Source organism: Microchirus variegatus (genome assembly GCF_963457635.1).
Source record: "Microchirus variegatus genome assembly, chromosome: 8".
Lineage (NCBI taxonomy): Eukaryota > Metazoa > Chordata > Actinopteri > Pleuronectiformes > Soleidae > Microchirus > Microchirus variegatus.
The window spans coordinates 9747026-9770459 of NC_139809.1; the positions used below are offsets into that span (position 1 = coordinate 9747026).

Consider the following 23434-nt stretch of genomic DNA (forward strand, 5'->3'; position numbering starts at 1 on the left):
TGAACCCCCCCCCCCCCCCTCCATACAGTCTTTTTTCTTACAACCATAGACATGTTTGTATCATTAAAAAAAAAAAGAACATAACAAAAAAATTGCACCTCATACATAACCGTGTCCAGATTGGCGCAAACAAAGAGACGCAATGCTCGACTTTTCTTTCTTTCTTTCTTTTTTTTTGCTTTGTTGCACAAACATGACAGACCGACTGTGGCCTGATAAAATGTTGCCAAGGTTAATAGTAGATAATGAACCGTACACAGGATAATATATCCTTTTATAACACCTTTTTATAACATATTCTGTTAAATCAATGTACACCCCCCAAAAACATAGTCATAAATAGTACATACACTGTGTATAAAAGAGGAACAAAGACAACCAGAGAAAGCAGAGCATGCCTTCCAGTGACAGGTACATTCACTTTTTTTCTTTTCTTTTTTTTCTTAGTTTTTTGCAGAATATACATGTAGACAGCATGGACATGTACAAATACCATCCTCTCAAATACCTGCCTCAAGATATTTGACCAGGAATTAGTCTCATCTCCCCGCTGCTTCTTTTTTCTTCTTCTTCTGAACAGGTCGACAGTCAACGTTAGAAAAAGAAAGCAAGTCTCCACACCTGCGTTAAAACTGAGATCAGCGCGGTCTTCGCTGAGATGTCCAGCTTCATGGACAAGTCGATTAAACTGAATGTGTTAGTGAGACCGGAGCAGAAGTCGCTCGGAAAGTGTCTGACCACAAACGCAGCAAGCGAGCAGGGATATTGCAGCTTTAATACGGAGACATCATTGCTGTGAAGCGAGTGTGTAGGCCCAATAAAACGTAACCTTGCTGAACGGACAGAGGCGGAAACAGTGTTAGATTATGGCTGAAATGTAAAGGCGGTCTGTGTAGGTGCTACTTGTTAGTCTGCTTTACAGGCAGATTAAATAAATGCTACTTTTCACAGTCAGAGCCGAGAAGGAAGAGGAGAGAAGAGCTACGGTCATGTTTGTCAAACAAAAGACGAGTGTACTGTGAATGGCTCAGAGGACAACGTGGACGGTCTGAGTGAGTCGTTGAGTGCAGACGTTAATATTTCATAAATTAGACGTAGTGTCACTTGATTGTTGCAAAGGAGTTCCACCTTAAATTGAATACCGCTCGTGCACACACCAGGAGCTGGTACAGCGGCAGGAATGAATCACTCGTTCATTCAGACAAACGTATAAATCACCCACACGAGACAGGGGGAAAAAAATGGCTTTTGTATGAACAAAAAATAAAATATGGAACAATATTGACAAAAAAAACAAATGACATCTATGATATCAATAACAATGTACAATACAGCAAGTATTTAAAAAAAGAAAAAAAGAAATTCAAGTCCTGACAAATTAACACTGACGCTTCTGAAAGAAACCGATGGAAAATCAGGGAACACCAGATACAGAACACTTATGGCTGACTGGTGTTTGATGCCTCAGGTCAGCTGCACGCAGCACAGACCCACAGCCTTTCCTTCTATCATTTTTGAGGACTGTAACCCGAGGGCCCCTAAAACTAGTTCTGTTCATCGTGAAGGAGGAGAAAAAAAAAAGGAATGTGTGGACAAAAACCAGCGCAGAATCGATTGTGAAACCTGAATTCAAGACACTTAACTTCATAACCCAGAGAACAGGAATAAAGATGTGATCGACAATGCACGACCCAGGAGCAGCACTGCAGTTTCCTCTGTAACATAATAATAATAATAATAATAATAATAATAATAATAATAATAATAACATAGAGCTGTGGCATATTTCTGTACAGTTTCATCAAATCTCAACTAGGACATGTGACAGAGAAGCATGCAGCCTCTTGGCTGGTGTGTCCCATGTAAACGAGAAAAAGCAGACTTAGCTCAGCACTGGTTGTAGACAAAATGTCCACCAGTTCAGTCAGTATGGCTACATTTCTTCACGGTGGCTTTTACCCACCTGACCACATGCTAAAAAAAAAACAATGACAGGGCACTACAAGATTTGGCTTTGCAGGAGTGTTTTTCTTTTCTTTTTTTCTTTGTCTGTGTCTCATTACCTTTCATTTCCTTCTCATTTCTCTTCTTCTTCTTCACTCCTTCACCCCTGGTGCTCCAGCAGGGTTCAAACAGCACTGAGATCAGAGGACAAACAAACTTTTTCACTTTCTGTGATTCACATTAGCTGTCAGTCATCCTCTTGTGACCACTGATGTTGTTGTTTTGTCCCTCTTTGTTATTACGTCCAGTCACCTATTCTATTCTCTCCACAGCTTTGACCGGACCAGGGGGAGGTGGGGGGTGGGAACTGAGGAGGGGCAGCAGGCCTCGCCCCATGACCAGCCTCGTCAAACCAAACCCTGGACTCTCCCTCCTCCCTTACTCGCACATCCTCCTGCGCTCACACAGGCGGCGGCTGGCGTTCTTTTTTTTTCCCTCCTCAGCCTCACACCATGAACTCGTTGCTGCCGTACAGAACCAGCTGCTGTGGCCCCGAGCTGAAGTCAGACTCTCTCCGGTGAGTTCCCGACGGCTCGCGCGGCGAGCTGCGACTCAGCCTGAGCCTGTGCTGGGTCTTACCGGCCCTGTGACCTGCCTCTGCCTCAGCCAGCGGGGCCCCCAAGCCGCAGGAGGTGAGCAGCGGCCCCGAGGAAGAGGAGCGGAACCGGTAGTGAGGGGACGGAGAGCCGGAGGCGTTAGAGGAGAGAGACGAGGACGGGTGATAAGAGGAGGAGATGGTGGAGATGGAGTCTGCCGAGTCCTGGGAGTCAGGCTGACGGCGCAAAGTCCGCCTGCTCTTTGCCTCGGACTTTCTGGAGCGATAAGTGCCGTGTTCTGTACAGAGAGAGAGAGAGAAACATGTTGGGACTTCACTGTAAGGACATCCTAACACAGTTCTGTTATCAAAGGAGATAATGGAATGTTTAAAAGTTACGGCACTGCTAACAAAACCATAACGATCCATATGTACATGTGTGAAGGTTCCACATATACATGGGGCACATAACTCTATATTATAATCAATTCTTCACAGTCATTCTTGAGACAGACAATGATTTAATGTTTCTAAGTGAAAACAGTAGCAGGAATACATAAAAACATAATAAAATTATAATTTCTTGCTGACACCAAAGTTGGAACTAATGCGACTCAAGACAGATGATTACACGTCGTAAAGAACACGCATTTGTAGACATAATGCATTCTCTCACCCCCTAACCATCCTAACCTTAACTATCACACCTAAATGTCTAACACTAACCCTTTACTCCAACCCTAAAACCAGTTCTTAACCCTTTAAAAAGCCCTTTAAAGAAGTCAGGACCAGTCACAATATCCTCACTCCGTATGGTTTATACGATATTTGGTCCTCACAAAGCCACAGATAGAAGAACACACACACACACACCTGAGGGGTCAGAGGTGGCTCCTTTGGTGTCCATCGTGATGTTTTCTGAGCTGTCTGCTGTCCCAATAGACGCTTCAGATTCAGGAGTGTCATCATCAGAAACTCGTGGCTCCAGGATCAACATCTCATATGTCAGCTCCTCCCTGGAAACACACACACACACACACGTGAACATGAACCTTTTATGAGGCATTTATGATGACATACATGAAATTGTGCTTCCCTTGAATATACGAAGATACGAATTGCAGAACTTGCAGAATAATTTGTTTAGTTTGTGAAGGCAGGGTTAACATGGAGGGAAAGGACCTTTTCATATCTCGCTGAAACCTTTTTCCCACTCATGTCACACAAACGAAACACCTTCCGCTTACTTCTCTTTCTGCAGACTCTCGATCTGCTCAGTGAGGATTCGCTCCTCCTGCTGCATCTCCAGCTGCTGCTCCTCGTTCAGCACGGCCTCCGGTGCGTCCTCTCCTCCTCCTTCTCCTTCTCCTGCCCCCTCTTCATCCACCTCAGGGGCTTGCGCCCGAGGGCTGAGAGGAGGCGAGAGTGTTTGGGGGTTGCATTGCCGAACACGGCTTTTGCTCTGTTGATTCAAAGAGAGCGTGTTAGCTAAGGGTGAACGGTAATAATCAACGACTTACTCCTCTGACAGTGACGGCGATGAAGCACAGCTGACGCTGCTATGCTGCTACAGGCACATTTAGATGCTGAACTGCTGAACACAAACACACTCACACACATAGGTCAGGCATTACCTTATCTTTAGCTGTGTTAGGCTGCACGAAAAATAAGTAGTGAAGCAGAAACAGAAAGCAGAGTGATCATGGAGCTACATGAACTCTCTGAACTCACAACAAAGACAAACATTAACTCAACAAAATTAATTAACTTAAAGTTATTAAAGGTGACAATTAATTAGCTATTTTTATTGTTTTTTTAATGTAGGAGCCTATGGAACAGAACTGCTGGCTAATCAGGATTATCAGTTTTGATAATGATGTTAAAACATCTGGATGGAGTCACCAGGTTATTAGCTTGGTTTGCCTTCCACACATCAAAATATCAAAGAATTGTGGACTGGACGACAAATGAGGGTGGCCAGCCGCTCCGTAAAATAAGGGTTTGTTCCGTATTTTGAAAGATAAAAGAGGTGTTCTGTATTGAACGGATATGGAACACACAGATTAGGCCACCAATAAAGATTGTGGATTTGTATGAAAGAAAATAACAGTATAACTGAGTAGAAAATGGGATTTTATTTATTCATTTTAAACCCAGTCCCCTGTTTCTTATTTTCTTATTAGGAAGTTGGCAACCCTATGACAAATCCCCGTAGTTATTATCTTTAACTCTGTGGTTTTACAAAATATTTGGTTTAAAAAAATAAAAAATAATTCTCTACTGCTTCATAATTATCTAATCAACTTATCTCATGCTCATCATTCAATCAATCAATCAATCTTTGTTGTGTTATGTATTAAAAATTGCAGAATAGGCAACAACAGTCAGACTTAAGCACAAGCTGAATTATCTCTAATTATAAAAAGTAATAGCAAAAGGAGTTTATCGGTCTCGAACTCTTAAAACATGGTCTTACCACAAACATATTTGGTGATATTTACTAATCCAGACACAAACATGGAGTCAGACGGCTAAAAGGCGGACATGATGAGCACTGTGACAGACAGTGTGAGCAGACTGATGGTCAGGACAGGACAGGACTGGTGGTGGTGGTGGTGGTGGGCAGCTACATGGAGTGGGAGGGGCATACATACCGGGGTGGCAGTGCGGGTTATGCTCATAAACCTAACGGCAATTAGTACAGGTTTCTGGAAGGAGGGTTTGGGGAGAGGAAGGAAGGGGGGAGGATAGATCAGGGTTAGGGAGCAGTAAAGTAATCACGTTAAGCATGGGTTTGGTGACTTGTAGGATAAAAGTTTAAAACGGTTGGAGGGAGAGTTTTTAACTTCTGAATCCAGGCGGTTTGCTGTAAATCAGCATCCACATCCAAAATAATACCAATAATCTCAAATTAGTGAGATTATCGCAGAATCGTGAGGAGATGCATGTAAAATGTCATAGACTCGTGATTTCGCTTGTGTAGGAAACACACAAGGCCGTCTGTTGATGACAGATGTAAATAAACACAGAGTTAATGAACTCCTGCCATGTGAAAACCATGCCAGCTCCTCATGGAACTGATAAACCATCACAATCCTTAACAACCAATAAGGATGATTCACATTATTATTATCACTGATAGTGAAGCGATGGTCAGCAACTGCAGTTCTGGTCTTACCATGGATTTCCTGATGTGGGTCAAGCGGCTTTTGGCTTTGTTTTCTGCAAACTCCAGACTGCTGATGTCCTTCAGACGAGCTCTGTATTTCCTCATCTGCTCGTTGACGATGAGCTCCACACACCTACAAAGAGAGGGATTAAGAAGAATTAAAAATTAGATGGTGACGAGTGATGAAAAAACTGTAAAGCTCATTATTATGTTTGATTAAGATGTCAAATTATAGTTATTTGCTTGCATTACTGAACTGAATGTTAATAATTATAATGTTAATGTTATTTGCCAAATAAATAACTTTTTGAAAGATTTCTAAAATATTTATGATTTCTCATTTTTATGACAGGTGGTCTAATAAATGTATTAAGCACTGTATAAATACAATTTATTCTTTGTATTGCAACACTGTTTTGTGTCCATGATCGTTAAGAAGTTATAATTCTAAAACTAAATCTACCTCAATCCTGACAAAGTATGCAATTGCAGGTAATTATGTTAAACCCCTTTAAATTTGTCTAAAATAGTTTATTTTGAGTCACAGGATAAAGCCAGTGGACATACGCAGTGGTCTTGCTGATGTCTTGTACGCTCTGCAGAGGGTCAATGGAGTCTGGGCAGCGAAGGATGCAGGGAGCAAACACAATGGCGAGGGCGTTGGCTGACATCCTGTTAGTCTCCTCCTGCAGAGCGATCCTGTAACACACCACAACTCATACGATTATGAACAAACACATCACAGGGAGGATGACACGTGACTGTGATGGTTTGATGATTAGTGAGAACAAAACACAGGGAAACTCTGCAGAGTGGAAAAAAGCCGAAACAAGATCACTGGCAAAATCATCTTTCTGATCTCGTTTCAAAACCTAATTTTCACACTCAGACTTGTCTGTGACTCTATCTCACATCTCACCTGACCAGATGGAAGATGAGGCGCTCCAGTGTGCTCAAGTGTGTCCTGCTCAGCTGGTCGATGACTGAATAGACCCACTGAATGATCTCCCGCTTGTCTGGCTGACCTGAAAAGACACACACAGAGAGAGAAAGACACACACAAACAAATCATTCTAATGACTTTCACCTAGCAAAGGGAATCAAAACACCTGCAGAAGGGACCAATCATGAACTTACCCATGGCCCTGAGGAACTCCTCATACAGTTCAAAGGTCATGAGAGGGCTGGGCAAGTCTCTCAGCCACTGTTTGAGAACACTGGCGATGACATGGATGTTGTAGTCGTCCAGGTTTACGCAGTTCACATCTGCAGCAGAGAGATACAGAGTTTAAAGTAGCAGTGAAGTGTAGTTTAGTAACTGCAACGACAGTTGTGGTAAAATACGTACAGTAGATGCTTTAGAAGCAGACGCTGTTCTTGTGGTCAGTTAGCAGGAGTAGAAGCAAGGCTAGCAAAGCTAATTTATTTGTAATATACATTAACACGCAGAGAGCACGTTCAATGTGCTTAACGAAAATGAAAACATTTTGAATGTGAAACAAATATAATGGCGGACAAGTCTAAGAAAATGGGAGGAAGGTGTCCTCGCCAAAGATGATTATGGTTGGGTAAAATATAATATCTGCAATGGCTAAGCCTAAAACTTAAAGCCACAAAGGGGCTGCTATACGGGCTAATAACAAATAGTAAAATGGCTAATTAGCCATTATAATGACTTAGCTGACTCGCTTATTGTAACGTTACACCAATCCCCGTAGTGTTTAGAAATAACGCCGTGCAACTTCGTCCTATGGAGCTTTATGTTAGTGTATTTCTCACCACATTGCATGAATTAATTAGTGTCTATTTGTTTCCAAGTATTTCCAATAACATGAGCCAGCGCATCGTCCCGTTCGACAGCGTTGAAAAAATAACAGCGCTGCTTCGACTAGCAAAACCTGTTACCTGTCAGGTTCCTAGCTAAATAACATTAATGTGATCCCCAACAAAACAGTGACACCTAGTGGACGTTTTGTGTCCAACACACAGAGCCCAATGAACATGGCTCTTACAATATCCGGACTACTACTACTACTAGTGCTACTCGTAGTACTACTACTAGTACTAATACAACTGCTTTCACTTGAATGCAGGAGGTCTGTATCCCACTTATGCTGTTCGATTCCACGCATACCAAGGATATTATTGGAAGCACTTTGCTGCCATCTAGCGGACGGAGTGTAAACTACGCCCCGGTCGATGACACCAGAAGTGTTGGCTCTGCAGAGTTTCTAATTTCGGGAAATTGTCCACAAATTTTAGGAAAGCTGTTCTTGGATAAAAATACACAATGGCTGATTGGTTGCTACTAACCAATATAAAAGAATAATATAGGGGCACTTGTGTTATTTTGAGTAATTATGCCCAATATCGCAAATTTGCATCATAGCTACATTTATTCTATCTATACTATGTTCTATATTCAAATTAACAATCTTAATGATGTATCTGCTTGACAACAAAACTACATGTAATTGTAAATACATTTAGGCATCAAGGGGATAACAATAACAACAATTATTGTTATTATTATTATTAGAATAAAAATAGATGTATCTAGTAATAGACATAGATGGTAGAAGCAGCAGTAAAATATGCTAGGGGTAGTAATTGTGGCAGCAGTAGAACAGTAGTATTAGTATTCGTAGTACTTTACGGTTTGTGCAGACTGCTGTGTCTCAAATGTCTCACCTGTGTCCAGGCCCTGACGGAGTTCTTTGATCTTATTGGTGGAGCCCGACTTTCTGTAGATGCCCTCTGTGTAGAGGCCGTGCATCTCAATGTAGTTGATGAGCTTCTCCACCAGCTGTGGCACCAATCGCTCCTCGTTCGTTAGGCGGGACAACTCCACCCCGAACTGTCGGGACGACAGCTCCGGATCATACTTGAATTTAAAAAAAATACAAGCACAGAGATTCCCTAAACAGTTGCTTGTAAAAAAAAAGAAAAGAAGTCAAAAAAATTAACTCCACCTACCTTTTTACTGCACTTGGTCGTCATCTTGGAGCAGCACTTCCTGTGGCAGGCGTAGCGACACACTGCACAAAACAACTCAATCAGACTAATTCTTACAAAAACAGCTGCAGTCAGTCAGTCAGTCAGTCAGTCAGTCAGTCAGTCAGTCCAAAGCTCAAAGACCCACGCAAGTAAAAAGATGAGAGCGACAGAGAGTTCCGATGTGATGTCTATGATGTGGAAGAACAGATGGAGCTTTTCAACCAGACACAAGAAAGATTTATGAAAGGAGCAAGAGGTTTTATCAAATCTTACTGACACTCAGGGAGGCAGGGCAAGTCAGGGAGGTTTGACTATGACTGTGTGTGTGTGTGTGTGTGTGTGTGTAGGAGGGGGTGTAATGTGTTGTGTGAGTGGAAATAAACTACACGCATGGGCGTGAGTGCTTGTGGATAAGTGAGTTAAGGAGAACATTAGGAACTGCTGCTAGTGTGTGAGTGCGTGTCTTGTCAGACTTGCAGATCTTTCTAGTTTGCTTTTAGGCCAAAAATACTAATAAAATAAAATAAAATGTAAGGTAAGATGAGGTAAGATGCAACAATATTGTCTTTACACCAGGTTAACAATAACACATTTGCTGTTCCTTCCATTAGTTTCCACAACATTCAAATTTATACAACACACACACACACACACACACACACACACACACACACACACACACACACACACACACACACACACACACACACACACACACACACACACACACACACACGCACACACACACTACATGTGAAACATGGAAAATCATCATTCTTCCAGGAATGATTCATCTTCATCTTTCTTACTTTCCATCATTCCATGACTTCACCAAACAACCACCGTTTCATTGGAAAAAACACGTCCAAATTCTGGCTGTTATTTAGTCATTTTTTTGTACAAACTGAACAAATGAAGTACGTGCGGTTGTGAGGACACGTTTCTGATTCAGGACTGTCTTTATGGAGGACAGTTTGGCTGGTCCTCACAACATTAAGGGACTTTTTGAGGGTTAAGACCGACATTTTAAGGATTAGGGTTTAAATTAGAGTTAGGTTAAGGGTTAGGGTTAGGCATTTTGCTGAAATGGGTAAGGTTAGGGTAAGGGGCTGGGTCTATGGGTGTCCTCACTAAAAATAATGTACAAGATTGTGTGTGTGTCTTTGTGTATTTGTGGCTTTAAAAATCATATTGTATTAACCATATGATAAGGACAGTTTGGCTGGACTTATTTAAATGGGCTTTTTGGGGGTTAAGACCTGGTTTAAGGTTGTTACACCCATTTTTTTCACTTGGTCAAGTGAAATGTTTTTGTGATGCTGCTGTGTGTGTGTGTGTACGTGTGTGTGTGCGTGTGTCCTCACGTTTGCAGACACAGGCTCTGTCCATCATCCAGATGAGGGACGAGCAGTACTCGCAGTAAGTGGGAATGCTGTACTGGGTTGACTTGAAGATGTGGCCATTATGCTCCTCCACCTGCAGGGGGCAGTGGAGACACCAGTCACATCAGATTGATTTAAAACGCATTGTTTATATTCTGTATTGCTTTCCTAAAACAAAAATAATTCTGGACTCACAATGTCAGTTTCCTTCTTCCTTGACTTTTTGCGCTCACGTTTAAGAGTCTGAAAAGAAAAAAATAAATGTTTAGGATTTTACAGCCTTAAAATGTACAGTTTAGTTTGTTATTCACATTTTCCAATATGTATCATGAATCAATCTGTTACAGTCATTCCAGATAAAAAAAGTACTTCTTATAAACACATTTTTTATCAACAAAGTTGAACTGCTTAAGAATATTTCCCAGTTTGTCTCACCCTGCCGACGGTTCCCTCCATGGGCTTGAACTCGGTCACGAATTCATCCAGGAAGACCTTAAAAGTGTTCACCCACACTTTCACCGGTGACTCACTCCAGTCCCTCTGCTCCAGACGCATGGTCTTCTCCAGAATCTGCTCGAACAATGCGTACAGGTCCTTGTAACGGATACTTTTCCCGTCATCCATCTGGCGCAGAGAAAGAAAAAAATAGATCCCATTAAAGTCTATAGGAAGGTCCGAATCAATGCAGCAATTACATTTACCATCAAGACTTCTTTATAGATTATTTTAGTCGTTGTTGTTTTTTTTCCTCCAGTTTATTTCAGCCCTCTAAAGTGCCAGATTGGGCGTGGCCTCTGGACAAAGTAGTGCAGTACATGCCAGACGGATTAGACAATCACATTACAGTGTCTCAGGTTCAAGCTCAGTGAATTATTCTTGTTTTTGAAAACTTAGGAAGAAAGAAAGATAGAAAGTAGTGGTGTGTGCTCACAGCCAGAGCAGTGGAGTACGAGTTGAGCATGTTGATCCTGAACTCCCTCAGCGCCTTCTTGAAGACGACGTCCACCATAGTGTCCTTCTTACTGTCCTCAGAATCCAGGTCAGCGATCTGGGTAGGGGAAAAAAAATAGTTTTCAAGTAAACAGTTGGGCAGAAGAAGAGGTGGAATGTAAACAAAACACACAAATGCTTAGTAAGACTGAGTATTGATGTGTAACAAGGAATACAGTGTTTAAAAAGTGGATAATGAACCATAAAACTCTTAATGCTTCATGAATATTCATTCAAAACAGAATGTAAAAGAATCTTAGCACACAAATAGCGGTAGCCAGTGGTTACAGTTACTTCTACAGCAACAAGAGCTACAGCTACATTTTTTAAAAACGTTGGTCTACATCTAGGTACAGGGGTGTCAAACTCATTTTCACTGAGGGCCACATTAGCATAATGGTTACCTTCAAAGGGCCAGATTTAACTGTCATACAGAATAAATGTAACTAAATGTAACCAAATAACATGTTAAATAAAGGTAACTACTCTGTAACATATTGCTAAATAACCTTCTGTATTTATTACTTATTTAATTCCAGTCGTTGCATGATTCATATACAATGATACACTGCGATCTAGTGGCGGTGCGTCACTTTGCGGGTAACACAATTGCCGTGCATTGTGGGAAATGTAGTTTATGGTCGACGCACGACTTAAAGCAGCATAGACCTATTTTGACATAGATTTTTAAGACCAATTAATCACTCGCGGGCCACATAAAATGACTAGGCGGGTCACATCTGGCCCCCGGGCCTTGAGTTTGACACGTGATCTCGGACTTTCTGACATTGCATCCCGACAGTGTCCAATTCGCATCTGCCTCTTGAGGAGAACATAGATTACATAACGATGAATAAAGTCAGTAATAGCAGAATCCCCTCAAATATGAAGAGGACGACAGATATTGGATTGTTTTATTGATGGCGTGAAGACAATTTCAATAAATAAGATTTTTAAGAAACAAATTACAGACTCAAGCTTTAATTATTTCCTTTTCGCGCCAGCAACATAACTGATTTCATCTGGATTGAGGTCGTACAGTAAGTAGTGTTGCTGTGTATTTCACAGCTTAAGAGAAAGGTCATGATGTTTTATTTATAATGTTATTTACTGTTTACATGGTTCACCCTCTCACCTTCTTCATGAGGAAGTCGTTCATGCTGCGGTAGTCGTGCGCCGACGTGAGGATGTGCAGCGCGTCGTTCTGCCACAGCGCCGGCTCCAGGGCGATGCTGCTGATCTTCACGCTGCGACGCCGCTTCATTTTCGGAGACGGCTCCTTGTTCTCGTTGCCGTCCCTCGCTCCCTGAGAGGACGCTGCCTCCAGGTCAGGACTGCGAGGAGGAGACGGGCCTTCTACGAGACAAAGAGTCGGTGGTTGTGTTAGCGTGCGGGGGTGTTTCTGCGGATGTGACTCCCAAAACCTTAAAACGACACATCGTGTTATTACCATGTGTCTCTACAGATTCACTCCTGCTCGTCTGCTTCTCTCTGGACAGCTTTTTCTCTCCGTGCTTGGACTTGCTCCAGAATCGCATCTTCCCTCTCATCCTGCTAGATGACAAACAGCTGATTAATGGAAGGATCGGTCGATTTAAAGATGAACCAATGTCCACCAATAGATTTGGATCTACCTTCCGTCGTGGCTGGAGGTTTTCCTGAGGACCTCAACCTTGCCCAGGTCTCCTGATGACATCGTCTTATGGATCTTCTTCTCTTTATGAGACGACTGCACAGCAGAGAAAAACAACGAGGTGATGAAAAACAAATATATATATATTACAAGTTCAATCAGCTGACCACAGTCTGGACCAGAGCCTGGTCAGCTGATCAGGTTTCATACTTTGTTGGACGCTGCAGTTTTGGTGCAGCATCATTTAGTCCATCTTTTACTCGTCTTTGTGGACTGCTGAGATACTTGCATACACTATAACATGTTAGGGTTATATTACGATTCGTTCTGTGGTCATCAATAGAAACAAAATTGAACAAAATTGGTGATAGAAATTCTACTTCAGAGAAATCAGTGACATTACAGTTAACGGCGCTTCTGTTGAGATAGAGTGAGGGACAGAAACAGAAAGTCATGCTCTATGATTCTCTTAGGTTAGTCAGAAGTTACTACTAGAGGATGTCTGAACGACTCCAGCATGCAGCAGCAGCAGCAGCAGCAACAGCAGCAGCAGCAGCAGCAGATAGTTGCAGACCGGCTGTTGGAGGTCAAAATGTGAGTGCACAAGATCTTCAGTGATCCATTCAGTGAACCTGAAAGTTCTTCTCATGTTCACTGATCTTCTTCACCTAGAATTCATTTGATAAGGCTGCCAACAATAACATTAATGTAAAACTATAGCTGACATGCTATATAGGGATTAGGGAGGGATGGCACGATACCATTTTTTCCTTTTTGTCCGTTACTGATACCGATATCACAAGACATGTTAACGACTCATTTGTGCCATTTTGAGCTCCTTCAAAGACATAATTCTCCAACTGTGTAACAAATATTCTTCTTCTCCCATGAAAAAGAACAACATGACTCGGCTAAAATGCTGTTACTGATTCTTATTTACATTTTGACAGGTCTGCGCATAGTGAAGCATGAGATATATAGGATTTTTGGATTGTATCGGGTTTTACATTTACATATCGGACCAATAAAAAAAGTTGAAGCTGTTGCTCTCTTTAGTATAATGTCATTGTGATATCACTCGGTCACTTATCTTCAAGAAGATTCAACTCTAAAAGGTTAACAAAACCTTCGATTAGCGACATATACCCAGCAACACTTGTTACTTTGACAGAATTCAAACACCGTCACTGAAGCTTTGACAGACCATGCCGACGGTTCCGTTTGAGTGAAGCAAAAGAAACATCAGTCTTGCTCATCAGCGCTGAAACAGTTCAGTAACAGTGGAGTTAGCGGGGGTTAAAAACAGCTCCTCCCCAGCTGCTCGGCCAGGTCCACCTGAGAAGGAGGTGGACGGGGAGTGGACAGGAAACGTGTTAGGAGGTCATGGGACCTCTATGTGGAGATCCGGTATTTTACCATCTCTGAGTCACTGTGACAGTCGGCCTCGGGGTGGGTGTGTGTGGGAGACAGGGAGGGGGGTAGCGTGTGGGAGTGGGCGGGGATGTAGTATTCGTCGTCGTCGTCGTCCGACTGCGTCGCTCCCTCAGAGTTACAGCGGGTGAGGAAGTCGGAGCGCGTCCGGGACATTCGAGCTTTCTTTTTAGGGCCCGGACGGCCGACCTGCTGCCGGGCAATCACAGGAACATCAGCGTCAGCTCAGCTGCTCCTTCTTGTGTGTTTGTGTGCGTGTTTATGTACACGTACATGAGATTTTGGAGTAAAACTTCAAATGTTCAAGACTGTGAAATGAACTTAAGTCTGACCACTGAGAGACTCAAACACTAGATCTGTGAACGCTGTCATCGTACAAACATAATGTACTTTAAAGGTACATTGCGTGAGAAATGTATTGCATTAAGTGACAAAAAGGACCATGATATGTCATGAGATATGAATTTGGATTGCAGTACCTGATTTGATCACCAATGGCCATATTCTTACATATTTTTATTGGTAGTTTTATTGTTTGTGATAAATGTTTTTCTCTTTCTCGTGTCTTTTACATTTGTCTCTTCTTTGTAACTCTTGTTTTTATGACTAACTCTTATCTTATTCTAAATATGTGTGTGGTTTTTATGACTTCCTGAATGTCTCCTTTTATGATTGTATGTTGGCTAATTTACAAGTTTATTCCTCTTCTGTAGATTACATTTAAATTGGAAACTTTAGTAGTAGAACGAGCTTCTTGCAGTTCAACATAAATGTGCTCTCAACTTAAATTGAGTGCATGGAGATTAGTTTCACACACACGTTTCTGTGTCCTACCTCTCTGTTTCTGGATCCAGCAGATTTAGAGTCGTCTCTGAACATGGCAAGAGATCGTTCCTGGTTCACCAAATCCTTATCTGACCTGCGACACAGCAGAGGACAAGACGACTTGAATCTAATGCAGTATACAGTATGTCTTACTTAACTTTATAAACTCAATAGTGACATATCAAATATATCAAAGCAGATAAGACAAACAAACTGTGAGACAGGTGAGACTGTGGCTCATGGATCACTCACTTGGAGAATGGCAGCTTGCGTCTGGGTGGGGAGAACACCGCGTGGGATGGTTTCTCCAGCATGTTCACGATCACCGTCTGGGATGAGCTCTTCTTCTGGGCTTTGGGTGGTTTGGTTTCCAGGATCACACTGGGTGCCTGTACTGGCCGGACCACACTCTTCTCCTGCTGATCAGGGGGACCATCAGGCTTTGGCTGCAGGACGATCTGGATGTCCACCTCAGAGGAGCAAAGCCCTGCGGCTTCTGGACTTGGTCCTTGAGCGGCTGAGGAGTGGACAATCGATGGCTTGTTGACCCCATTTATATCTCTTCTCACCTGGGTCTCACCAGTACTCTTGATGTCTGTTCCCACCTCCAAGCCTGCGATGGGTGTCATTTGAGAGTCAGATGCTGCTGCTCCTGTTTGAGGAGGCTTTACTATGGTCTGGTTTGTCAGCAGCTTCTCCTCATCAACAGGACTCTCCTTCTGCATACTGATTAAAACCACGACCGGCCTTCGAGATGCAGACTCCCTTCGCTCTTTGTAAGATTTGCTGGGGCTTTCAAATTTTGGCTCGTGAATTGGACTTTGGTCAGAAGCAATATAAAACTTTGCCCTGGGAACCTCCACCATTGGCTTTTCATTATAGTTTGAGTCTCTCAGCCTCTCGAGTGGATAAATATCTGGAGTTTGGGATTGTTCTTGACGAGCAGTCAAACATCCAGAGCCTTCAGTCTCCATGTCGCTGAGAAGTTCAAAACTTCCTTGACTGGCTGGGGATCCTCGGGGGGAAAGTCTGTGATGTTCGTCGAGTTGAGAAGTGCTGCCGTCTACGACCGAGTCTTCTTGCACTGGACATTCCAGACTGGTACTGCGGACCTTCAGAAGCTCCAAGCTGAACTGAGCCTGCTCCAGCTCTCTCATGCGTCTGCTCTCTCGCTTTGAGCGGTTCTTGTGGCCGGTCTCATCTACGCTCTTGCTTCGCTCCGAGTTCTCTTCTCTGTCTGTTTCTCTCGCATCCGACAAAACTGCCTTGGGCTGTTCAGACATTCCAGCAGAAATGTGCTGGACACCTGATGAGGTGAGGTCCTCCATGGTCACTGCGTTCACCTCTGATACTGGACTGCCGAGTCTGCCATGCTGCTCCTTCAGGTTTCTGAACCTGATGAGAAAAAATATTGTAATTTAAGTCAGCAGAAATTATAAAACATGGATATGACACTAATAATATTCAGGAATGCCACTTTTTCCATCTTCTGTCAGTGAGGATTGAACGTTTGTGGAATCTTATTTATGTCTTATCTACCCTAACCCCAACCCTTACCTTTACCCGGCCCATGCAACGGATCCAAACTTGATCAGTAGGCCTGTGCAAGTTTAAACCTCTAAACTCTTAACCCCAACCCGAATTCCAACCCTAACCCCAACCCCAACCCCAACCCCAACCCCAACCCTTACTCAGCCCGTGACACTGATCCTTTCCGGATCAGTAGGCCTGTGCAACAGAGTTTTAACCTCCTAACCTCTAACCCTAACCTTAACCTCAACCCAGACCCCAACCCTAACCCTAAATGTAATTCTAAACATATCCAAAGACACAAAGCTTCAGTCACCAATCTTCTCCTTCCCACACCAGCCTGTGTTCTAACTCTCCAATTCACCTGAGTCGAGCCAGGTATCCTCTGGCCAGCGCCTGCAGCTGTGTCACCGCCCCGAGTGTCCGACAGTAGCGGCTCCTCTCTCTGAATCCTCTCCAGGCCGTTTGAACGGTCACAGCGGCCAAAGATCTGCGGCGGCAGCAGTTCCTCCAGCTCCTCTGTATGACAACGGCCGACTCCTGCCACTTGAGGAACTTCCTGCGCTCCACATAGCTCCTCCAGGCCGCCTGCAGACAGACCGCAGCGCCCTCCTCTATGCTCGCGTCCATGGCGGACTGTTTATGGAGGCAGCATCGCCACCATTGCTACAGAAGAACAGTGAAAAGCTGCTTTTAGATAAGATTTTCAGTTTTGCAACTAGTAGACAGTAGCGTTTGATAAAAACATCCATATGATCCAAACCACATGCCCTCATCGAAATGATTGATTTCTCCATTTTTGTGTAAACAAATTACAATATCCTCAGAGCAAAACTAAACTAAATTGAAGTAAAGTTTGTGAATTTGATATTTCTGATTTACACGGCCAGTTATGTCAGAATAAGGGGATACAGTATGACTGCCTTATCTGGCAGAACTTACAGGAAAAATAATTGCATAAATTTGATTTGACCTTGGAATAAGGTCATTTTCTTCCTGTCAAACTTTCCAAATGAAATGTTTTTTTTATGCAGATCCATTTCCAACCTCAACCTCCTCAGTTTTACACTCAGTTAATACTTGAATTATTTTTTTCTCCCCTAAACGTTATCAGTGCTTCATCAGCTCCTGATTGAGTGGCTTGTTTTCTTTCAGCCTGACATATATTTGGACACAGCTTCGCTCTCAGTGCTCGTCCAGAACAAACAAAGCAGCCGTGGCCTGAATACAGTGTTTTCTTCTTCTGCTGTCGCTCTGTTCACCGATTCTATCTCTCTCTCAATTGAAATAACAGTATATAAGAAATCAGAATGTTGAGTGGAAGTCTGATTGATTAATGTTTAATGATTAACATTCCAACTTCCCACCTGGATGGCACACGCAGCTTGTCTCATGTCGACAAAGTGCCTCCTCTCCAGCATGGCCCTGAAGCGGCGCTGCAGTGTGACGATTCGCCGCAGGACTTCCTGATGGAGGAGGGTTTGGAGTCTCTGACGCTCGGCCTCCCGCAGGAACACCTTTGTCATACACACGGCGAACGTTATGAATTTCACCAACACATGCACTCCACACACACACACACACACACACATAACGCAGTCAGTTCACCAGTATCCATCGTACCATTGTGTTGCCCACTTGGTACCCAGCAGGCAGCAGGTGGATCCGTCTGAAAAATTCCCTGATACCGGACTTGGTCGCGCTCGTGCCTCGAGGCAGCAGCACATGAAAGTGATGCACAAAGTCCTGCAACGTAGCGTAGAAGTCAGAAAACTGTTCAGTCTACTAAAATTCGATGATTCTGATGGTTTTTTTTGTGATCGTCAAGGTACATACACTACCGTTCAAAAGTGGGGTCACTTAGAAATGTCCTTATTTTTGAAGGAAAAGCACTTTTTTTTTTTCAATGAATATAACATTAAATGAATCAGAAATACACTCTATACATTGTTAATGTGGTAAACGACTATTCTGGCTGCAAACGTCTGGCTCTGAGTGAGTGAGGCCCATTTCCAGCAACCATCTCCCCAGTGTTCTAATGGTACATTGTGTTTGCTAATCACGTTAGAAGACTATTGGATGATTAGAAAACCCTTGAAACCCCTTGTCCAATGATGTTAGCAAAGCTGAAAACTGTTTTGCTGCTTCTTTGATGAAAGCAAATTTTGAAGGGCAAAATAATTCTTTTCAATAAAGATCATCATATCATCAATAAAAGTGTGAGTTTTACACACAAAAATTGTATAGGTGACCCCAAACCTTTGAACAGTAGTGTATATAACTACAAAAAGCTGCCATTCAAATTTAATTACTTTTAAATAGTACTTTAAAAAAAAAAAAAAAGTTTAAGTTTTTATTCACTTAAAATTATCAGAATTTTGATTATAAAGCATCTGTTCATTATCTTAATCACATTTGCTTCAGGCAAAAATGGCAATAGGATGTTTCTCCCAAATCAACGCACCCAAAGCAAGCAGATTCTTATCGATATAACCCTTACACACAAAACAACAACATGGTACAAAGTAGAGGGAGCCGATTACCTGGAAGGTGTATTTGATGCTGTATCCTGACTGGCGTATCCGGACAGTTTCCAGCATACCCGTGTATCTGAGCTGCCTGAGCACCAGACTGTCATTGAAACGCAACGGCAGCTGAGCGAGACAGAAGGAGACAAGGGTCAATACGACAGAGTACGGAATCAACCGCCCGCCGTCATTACAAGCTCTGACAAAGCAGACATTACCTTCTCGGCATTGGATCGAATACACTTGACAAAATAAGGCTCCGACTGATCAAGCGTCTCCATCAGCTTATTAAGGGACGCCTGCAAGCACAAACAATCATCACATCTTCAAACAATGACAATAAAGACCTTTATCAGCCACTCGTGTTATGTGTTACTATAAAATGTGTAACATAAAAAACAGAGGTCCAGTCCTATTTGAAAAACTATGCTGCATTTACGGAGTAAGAGTAAAGAGTGAGTAAAGTGGTGTCAGGTGTCTTGGCAGACGTGTAGACAGCATTGGCGCCCACCGATCCTTATAAACATCTTTGAGAATTGACTGTGTGGTCAGCTTTCCTTGCAGCTGTATGTCTTTAGTGCAGTCAGAATGAAAAGAAGAATCATCCTCGGATAAAACAACGGGCAAACAAATGCCGATAAACGAGAGGGTGAGGAGAACGACGCCCTGGTGGAATTAGTGGAAACTTTCTTTCAATTTCATTACAGTGGACAGGAATTTCCTTTGGTGAGTTGATATAAAAAACAAAAGAGTCGTTAAATAAGAATAATGAATCCTTTTCTTTTTAAATTATCCTTACTTCTATTTCCATTTCTCAAAATAATCTGCTGTGTCACTTGTATTTTTGTAACTCTCCACAGTGTCCAGCAGAGGGCGGCAGCAGCACTGACCTGGAACTGTGCACTGATGCTGGGCGGCTTCTTCTTCTTGTGCAGGTGAAGGAGAGACTTGGTGATGCGGTCGTGCAGCGTCACACTGCTCAGGTAGCGCAGAGACTTGATGTCCAACAAGTGCTGCACACACGGAAACCACAGACCATAATTACCAGCAAGCATGTAAATGTTTATAGTGGAGTGCATTGTGTTGTTGTTTTTTCTGTGTGTTGTGTCAGGGTTTTGTGACTCACCTTGGGAAGGGCCGGCTTGCTTTTGCAGTTTTTGTTTCTCCTGAAGATGAGAAAGGGGGTTTTCCTTTAGCAGATATTAAATGTAGTTCATTAAACAAGTTTCTTCTAAACAAAACCATAGTATAACATCTTTTCCCTTTCTTGGAGACTGACTAGAGTCTACATATGATGAGTTGTGTGTCAGTTTGTATCACTCACAGTAGAATACCCTGAGCTCTCTCCAGGAGTTTGCTGTTGGTCGTATTGAGGAAGATGCCGTCTTCTTCCAGAGCGGGACTTCCTGTTGACGACAGACGACTCGACCTGGAGCTGCGACCGTTACAGCCAACGCCGTAGCCGTCCCTACACGAGTACAAAAGATCACATGATCGTTCACATTCAAACTAAAATGATGATCCACGTACAAATTAAGGTTCCAATTCTGAAACCTTGGTGTTTGGGTTTGAGTTCTCAGAATATTATCTGTAGTTATACTGGACATGAAGCAGACCGATAAGACAGTTAATTTTGGTTCAAGTGAATGTTGTCCACTTATACTGGATACACAGGTTTATCTCATTTTTTTATATTTTTTAAAAACTTAAATAATATAATGAGCATCGTCTCTGACTCACCTGCTCGCTTTTTCATTCAGGGCGTTGGTGCCTTGAAGGTCAGACAAAGGGGAGCGAGGATTCTTTCTGGTGATGCCTGGATAGAAGGACATGAGAGGAAAACAACATGAGTTCACGGATTCTTCACTCTGAAATCCAGTCCTCTTCACACCTTCTTCTACTTTTCACTTTGTCTGATGTTTTCTTTCCCAATTTTATCCACGACGAAAACTTCATCTTGCACTCGTTTTTTCCTTGCGTTACTTTTACCCATATAGTGTGTGTGTGTGTATGACCTTTGACCTATGGTTAAGTTTAAGGACAACACTTTATTTAGAGTAAATGAATGAATTTCAAAGCAGTGTTTTAAGAAGAATAACTGCGCAAAACAACACGATTGACGCAGCCACGATCATGCTCATACATTAACTTAAAAGACTGAAAACGGACAGAAATGTGACAAAATCTGAGTAAAAAAAAAACACAATGTGCTGGATCACTGCAGATTATGTGACAGACTATGTCCTGGCTGGGACCTGCAACTTCCTGAGGTCTGATATCTGTTCCATTATTAAACGTCTCATCTTACATTGGGGGTAATAAAAAAATCAATCTCAATCTCAGAAGCTATCGGCTATCATCTGCCGATGAATCACCATCTGTTTATAAGAGATTAGCGAGGATTAAATGTGACTCACAATTTTTATTTTTTTTTAATTCTAAGGATTTAACTTTGTGGCTGTTTTCAAAATGTACACTATTCATCTATATTGTTGAGGGTGATATCGCAAAAAAATGAAAATTTGAAATTGGAAATTGATGTGGCAGAGGTTATATCCAAAATGATCGTCTATGTTTAAGGGTTGCATGTTAGAGAATGTTTTTTCCTCTGTCAGAATCTACATATTTGATAAAAACCTCAACATTAAGGACCCTTAACCAAGGGTCCTTAAAAACATACTTGGGAATTCCCTCAAAAACACCATTCAGAGTAATGTACAGTAGATTAAAAACAAACACACTCACTGAGACGTATAAGCACACGACAACAAAGTCAACCTATGCCACGAACATATGGTTATCAGTGGTAAACCATGGGATTAAAAAAAAGACAGCCACAAAATCAAGATAATCCAGGGTCTCCATTAAAGCCACATGGGCGGTGTGTGATTCATTTGTCCTGATCACTCATGTGTGCCGACACACGGCCGCTGATGAGCTTTGGGCTGAGTCAGAGACAGAGCAGCGTCTCATATTCGCGGTCTTATTAGCAGCTGTAATAAAACCAGTTCACTGAGGCTGAAAATCAGAAGGGATCTATAATTCACCGCCTGACCACAAAAAGGGCCTTTTTTCCATTACCGCCTGGAATTGATTCCTTTGATTGGGCTGAGCTTCTTGATTGAGATTCACACAGAAATGGAAAATAGCAGCACTTTTTTTTTTTTCCTGCCCATATTCAATGAACAGACATTTATAGAGAGGAAATGATCGCATTCTAGTGTAGATCTAACAGGGAGTGTCGTCTTCATATGATGAGCTTAACCATAAAATGACCTTCATGTAGTTTAAAACACAGAATTCGAGGTGCAGCAAATGTAATAGATTGTTTGACCTTGCACACATATTATAATAATATAATAAAGAATAAAATGCCATGGTTAACAAATATGGTCACAAAATTCCATAAATTGAACTAATAATGTAATAAAAAAGTAAATCATACATGTATACAAGACAGTAATATCAAGGTAAAGTGAAGTAAATACCATATATTTTTTTATATATATATTGATTTAAATCAGGGGTCTCAAACTTGCGGCTCGTGGGCCACATGCGGCCCTCCAGTTGAATTCCTGTGGACCACCAGTTCTTTTTATTCATTTTTTGAAGGCAAAGATTCCTTTTACATCATAAATACATTTTATATGTTTCAGATATATATTGTTCCATGTGAAATATCATCAGAAATGTTGTTATTGCAATATGTTTGATATAAAAAATTTGACTTTTTTGGGAAATTAACCAGACTAAATACTCAGTGGCCGTCAGGTCATTTGAGTTTGAAGACCCTGATTTAAATAGTTAACTGAGCAGCAGCACTTTTTGCTTTTCTGCTTCTATTTCAGAAAAAATAGATCTGTCTTTACCCTGTTTCCTATAAACTAACAACAACGTTCTTTCATGATTCCTGAGAGCATTAAAAAGTCCAGGTATTCATAACGTTTCTATATAAATCACTAGTAATATGAAGCTGGAGAGTTTTTTTGGGGGAGGTGGAATACGTACTGTACTTCTCATCTTTGCATCTTTGAAGGATCTCCAGACTCCTCTGGTGAACCGGGTGGTGGAGGAAACTGAAGCTATCCACAGTTTTGACGGCAGGGCAGGGAACAGCTGCATCGTTCCCTAAAATGATGACACACACACACACACACAGAGGAATTTAAAAGGTAATTTCAAGTGAAAACAACAAAGACACAAAAATGATACAAGTTTTTTTCAGACAGTGCACAGTAACTTTCCTCCCGTTTTTATGAAAATAAACACAGAAGAAGAAGATCTCCCTCCTCCTCCTCCTCCTCACTATTAACAGTACAATCACAACTCCAAGGTAAAACTCCCAAAACACACCCTGTTAGTGTTGTTCTTGGCACAATTCAAACAGGAATTTGGACTACGACAGTGTGG

General features: G+C 42.1%; 1 protein-coding gene across 1 annotated transcript in view; it reads right to left on the minus strand.

The window, feature by feature from the left end:
• Window positions 1-2449: 2449 nt before the first annotated feature.
• The window catches only part of LOC310930215 (unconventional myosin-IXAb-like), a gene marked incomplete at its 3' end in the record, with an annotated part of 100816 nt that continues 79831 nt past the window's right edge, over window positions 2450-23434 (minus strand). Inside the window, exons 14-44 of the mRNA XM_083893130.1 lie at window positions 23033-23152; window positions 20765-20840; window positions 20349-20492; window positions 20151-20190; window positions 19915-20037; window positions 19243-19323; window positions 19040-19150; window positions 18120-18242; window positions 17864-18013; window positions 16861-17162; window positions 15219-16361; window positions 14976-15060; window positions 14127-14333; window positions 12712-12806; window positions 12528-12631; window positions 12213-12433; window positions 11019-11135; window positions 10523-10711; window positions 10283-10330; window positions 10070-10181; window positions 8685-8746; window positions 8400-8592; window positions 6846-6974; window positions 6628-6733; window positions 6276-6407; window positions 5718-5841; window positions 5194-5247; window positions 4174-4194; window positions 3787-4001; window positions 3413-3555; window positions 2450-2838 (exon numbers count right to left, since the gene is read on the minus strand). Coding sequence (XP_083749256.1) covers window positions 2450-2838; window positions 3413-3555; window positions 3787-4001; window positions 4174-4194; window positions 5194-5247; window positions 5718-5841; window positions 6276-6407; window positions 6628-6733; window positions 6846-6974; window positions 8400-8592; window positions 8685-8746; window positions 10070-10181; window positions 10283-10330; window positions 10523-10711; window positions 11019-11135; window positions 12213-12433; window positions 12528-12631; window positions 12712-12806; window positions 14127-14333; window positions 14976-15060; window positions 15219-16361; window positions 16861-17162; window positions 17864-18013; window positions 18120-18242; window positions 19040-19150; window positions 19243-19323; window positions 19915-20037; window positions 20151-20190; window positions 20349-20492; window positions 20765-20840; window positions 23033-23152 — 5159 coding nt within the window. The remainder of the gene's footprint in view (window positions 2839-3412; window positions 3556-3786; window positions 4002-4173; window positions 4195-5193; window positions 5248-5717; window positions 5842-6275; window positions 6408-6627; window positions 6734-6845; window positions 6975-8399; window positions 8593-8684; window positions 8747-10069; window positions 10182-10282; window positions 10331-10522; window positions 10712-11018; window positions 11136-12212; window positions 12434-12527; window positions 12632-12711; window positions 12807-14126; window positions 14334-14975; window positions 15061-15218; window positions 16362-16860; window positions 17163-17863; window positions 18014-18119; window positions 18243-19039; window positions 19151-19242; window positions 19324-19914; window positions 20038-20150; window positions 20191-20348; window positions 20493-20764; window positions 20841-23032; window positions 23153-23434) is intronic.